General features: G+C 42.7%; 1 protein-coding gene across 1 annotated transcript; it reads right to left on the bottom strand.

Annotated features, from left to right (window-relative positions):
- Positions 1-526: 526 nt before the first annotated feature.
- On the bottom strand, positions 527-1200 carry si:ch211-198c19.1 (uncharacterized protein LOC100151013 homolog; the record flags this gene model as incomplete). The annotated part of the gene is made up of 1 exon (XM_061081860.1): positions 527-1200. A coding segment is annotated over one exon (546 nt), but the record flags the coding sequence as incomplete, so codon positions are not given.
- Positions 1201-4891: the final 3691 nt, after the last annotated feature.

Raw genomic sequence — 4891 nt, forward strand, 5'->3', positions numbered from 1 at the left:
CACCAACATTTCATGTGCACTCACTTTCAGTGTTACCTCCATAAAGTTGGTGGTTCATTGTCATCATTGTCTGACTGGTTAGATGATTGCATGATTGCAACTCATTGGATTTTGTTATCCTAGTGGATAAATACGATGTTATCACTAAAAGATTATGTATGAAAATACTCTGCAGTAAGAGAATTTGACATTAAACAGTAAAAAAAACCAACATATTGGGATGGAATTTTCCTGAGACACACACACAAAGAGAAAATCCAAAGTGTAACATTCTAACATTTTCCATACTTCTCATACACACTTTGTTGAAAGCATGCTAAGTGTTATGCAGGCTTAACAAAAAATTCCACAAAACTGTGCTTCAAATATTCAGATTCAAAGAGACTTTATTATCATGACCATAGAATTACAATATTGTCAAAGCACCCTGCACTTGACAGAATCAACAGGGAAAAAAGTACTTTCTCAGCAATTAACAGAACTTAGTTAAACCACAGTTTGAACACCAATATAAAAAAAGCCGGAGAATAAGCTCATCAAAGTATTTTTTCAAGTCTACAAAGAAGCATCAGCAGCCAAATACAACATATATCATTCAAGATTGTTTGAAATGTGTGAAGAATCCCAGAGCTATTAAAGTGGTCTCATATTGGATTACCAGATTTCTACTTTAGTGCTGGTCGATGGGTGTCGAAGAGAAGAGATCAGCTTGGGCCCAATTATGTACGTCTCTGTTGCGTCGTAATGTGCAGAGGCGTAGATCTGGTCGATGTGCTTGTTGTTGGTGTTGTATCGGACCAGAACTCTGTCCATGTTGCTTTTAGGGTCACTGCGGTTGTAGTACTTCCTGACTTCATACGGCAGGTCATCAGCATGATGAGAATTGAGGTTCCCGACTGTGTGGTACCCATACTGCTGTTTATGCTTAATCACTGGAAGCAGGTGGCTGGGTCCTCGGTTCACAAACTTATGGAACCCATACACTCCCTTTGTGGGATCACACAGAGCCACCATGTTGTTGTCCAGGCATCTCTGAACGTACCACACCAGCAGCTTGAGGCCGTTGCGAGGCGGTGGTTGGCCAAAACCGCTGTCCTGCAGCTCTTGGTCTGAGTCCAGGGTTTTGAGAGACGAGGTCAGAATGAGTGACAGCAGCAACGTGAAATAAAACAAGTGCTGCATCTCGTTACCGTGGCCACGTCAAGGTTATCTAAGAAAAAAACACATTGTGATATCTCGCTGTAAAAAAAGTCTCTTTATGTCGTGACGGTCTTAGTACAGTGAACACAGAGCAGCCTTTCACAACTTACCTGCTAGTTGGTAATGTCAGGAACAAATTTGAGTGTAACAGCCTCGTGCTTTCGGCTGCAGATGAAAGAGCGGCTCGGCCCAGTGGGTGACTTATATCTGTCTTGTCTGAGTAGGATGAAAGAAGCCTACTTGTCATTTTGACCAGAGGTAAAGCTCTTTTCACTCTCTATTTGTGATGAAAGAGGAAGCAGTGTGTTTGCTGCACAGCTGGGCTCTGCAGTGGGTTTGGTTTCACATTTAGACATGTTAAGCCTCAGCTTGAAATATCCACACGTGTAATTTCGACAGAAGCAAAGTGGATGCATCAAAGTTGGTGTGTGAAGATACTGTAGATTCAAAAATCTGATCAATTCTGTGTTATTGTGAAATCATCAAGACACTGTACATGATAAGAGGACAGACAAATATCAAGTTTAGTATGAAAAGATTGTAAAATTCATGTATAACAAAAGTTTTTCACTTCTGCTTTCACGCTCACATGTGAATAACACCTGCAGCTCTGTGGTGTCTGAGTGTAGTTGTAGCTGGATGAAAATAAGCCGTGTGAACGTTTTCTCACGGTTAGTGGTGATGTCATGTTCTTATACTGCCCTCCGGGGGGCGTCACAAATGATAAATGGTCTGTATTTGTAATGTGCTTATCTAGTTTTGAGGTATATGGGTTCAGTTTCTGGACATGTGGGTTCTGTATAATAACCAGCAATTACAACATTGACTTATTATCACTTTATACAGTTGAAGTAAATAGTTGCCTAATTAAAGCTAGGGTTGGTATTCCTGGAAAGGTTAGCAACAGCAGGTTACACTTTGAAAAATGCAACTGATACATCCCCATCCCCATCAGCCCTCTTGTGACTTGCTCACTTACTCCTGACTCCTTTGCTTCAGCAGCTGATGACTCTGATCCTGCACAGTGAGAGCACGGGCAGGTGGGTCGGATAGAGACAGCCGTGTACGTCAGCCAATCATTTTATTCCGTCTGAATGAAATGGTCGTGATTACAGTCGTGCGAGGGCCACAGACACCCGCTTCTCTTCTTGAAGTTAAGATAATTTCAACAAATAAGATAAGAGGTGTTTCAGGAATAACTTACCAACCCTATACCTTTAAATATCCAGCAAACATGGATCATTAATTTAGAGCTGGCCAGTCCAATGTTTATCCTCACGTGACCCTGGTCTCCACCAACTCCTGAAAAAAGTATTTGAATCTTTAGCTGCTAAATTCTTCATGATTTCCAAACACTTGTCTCCAACTGCAGTGCGGAGTGGGTTTACAAAAGCTTTGTCTGCTTCTGGTGGAAACCACGTTAAGCATCAAGTCTGAATCAGAAGTTGTAAAGTTGTGAATCACAAAAACAACACAATGAGCCGTGAGATGATCAGCTGCTATGTAGAGCCACTGCAAAAATGGCATCGCACTGAAACCATGATCGCTACTTGAGATGGTTCACTCAGATATCTTGCACTGCTCTGTAGTCCCTGTAATTTTCTTTCTCTTATTTTAAATAGATGTAAAAGGTAAATGGACTGTATGGAGCTTTTCCAGTCTTTTCTACCATTCAAAGCACTTCACACCTTCACCCATTTAAACACACATTCATAATGCCTTTCTATATGCAGTACTTTACAGTACGTTTCACAATTTATGCACTGCAGGCACAGCAGTCTGGGGAAATTAGGGGTTCAGTATTTTGCCCAAGACACTTCTGAGTGTAGATTGGAGGACCTGGGGATCGAACAAGTGACATTCTAGAGAGTTTATGACCTGCTCTGTAACTCCTGAACCACAGCCACTCCAAATGTTCTGCTTTTGCTTATTGTATTCTTCAATTTAACTTGTATAAATGCTTTTTGTGTCTTGTTATATTGTCTTTTTGGCTGCAACAGTGACTCCAACCCTAGGAATGCAAATGTCAGTGACAGACTGACAGCATGATTAAGTTTCCTTGTGGGCCGTGACTCTTTCAAAATGAATGATATTTTTCTCTTTCTCCTTTAAGGTAAATTTAATATGAGTATCGATGGCCTGCGGGAGCTGGAGGGGGGAACACCATCCACTCCAGCCAGTGTTGACAACATATTTCCAAGATGTCATGTCGCTGTAATGCTTTGTAGATTTTCTGTGTAAGTCACGACGGGTTGCTTAAGAGTGAAAGAACAAAGTAACAGTGTGTCAGGGAGCTACATTAGTCGGGGGGGGGGGGGGGCTCGGCTTTTTTTCACAGCTTCATAATTTCCGTGTTTTCTTGCCCTTGCCCAATGTTCTCAGCGGGTGATTTAGTGAGTAAGATGTTATTAGAGTGAGAAATAACGGCCAGAGCTTTGGAAAAATTGTCTCTTGAAAGTTGTCAAATTCAAGGAGTTGTTGCCAAGCCATTACATGTCCTTGTGTGTTTTCCTCTTTTGTTCTCAGTGATGCCATAGACTGAGATACCCCTCTTACCCTCTGCATGAGTGTTCATATTTTGTGTGTAGTGTCCCCATGCCGGCAAGGTCGCACAGTCCTCTTGTGTGAACATCCTTCCTGAGGCCTAAGTAAGGACCATGAAATTACTTTGGCCTTGTTGCGCTTGATTTCAACAGCCTGACCTAAGCTTTAGTCCAGGTACCGAAAACCTTCACTAATTTCAAAAACACATTTTTTTTGGCATAGAGACAAGTTTTCACTCACTATTATTAAATATTGATTACTTTTTAATTTGTAAATGGATTGCAATTGTATTGGGCTTTTCTCATTCAGCCAGTGTTTTTTACTACATGCCACCAGTGATGCCGGTAACGCGCTACTTAGTAATGCGTTACTCTAATCTGACTACTTTTTTCAGTAACGAGTAATCTAACACGTTACTATTTCCAAACCAGTAATCAGATTAAAGTTACTTGTCCAAGTCACTGTGCGTTACTATTTTGTCATTAATAGTAAAATATATATTTGATTTCGTGCCGCGGATGGGGGAGCAGCCGCCCTCCGCTCCGCGCAGCCGGAGGCTCGGTGTGCAGCCCGCCGCGACGTATTTTGGGGGGGGGGGGGGGTCCTCGTCCGCCGCGCCTCACGGCGTCTCTGGTGCGGGGGCTTCCTTTCTCTTGGACCGAGGGGTTGTGTCCGTCGCCGGTGCGGAAGGCGGGCCGTCGGAGGGGACCGGTCGGCGGCGTGCCGGGCCCTTCTCGCGAATCACCTCAGCTACGTCGCCCGCTCCGTTCGCCCCCCCCCCCCGGCGGTGCACCTCGGCCGGCGCCTAGCAGCTGACTGAGACCTGTTGCGGACCACTCGCCCCACTCCACTGTTTCACTCATAACATGCGATAACAACATAAGATTAGTCCAAAGTTACACATGTAGACATGATATCAGCCTACATGTGGTTTTATACTCGTTTTGTTTTGTAAAACCACTCCTTGCTTCTCTAATGCTGTGAACAACAGGTACAATGTTCATAAAACATGTTGAAAAGAATTTAATAGTTACATTTATAACCAATGTATAAATAGTAAGTTTTGCCATTACAGTGTTAACAGTTAAATATGTCAGGTCAAGAAAGACTGTCTTAATTTTATTTTAGAAAAACAAGTATTTATGTC

Source organism: Limanda limanda, chromosome 11 (assembly GCF_963576545.1).
Source record: "Limanda limanda chromosome 11, fLimLim1.1, whole genome shotgun sequence".
Lineage (NCBI taxonomy): Eukaryota > Metazoa > Chordata > Actinopteri > Pleuronectiformes > Pleuronectidae > Limanda > Limanda limanda.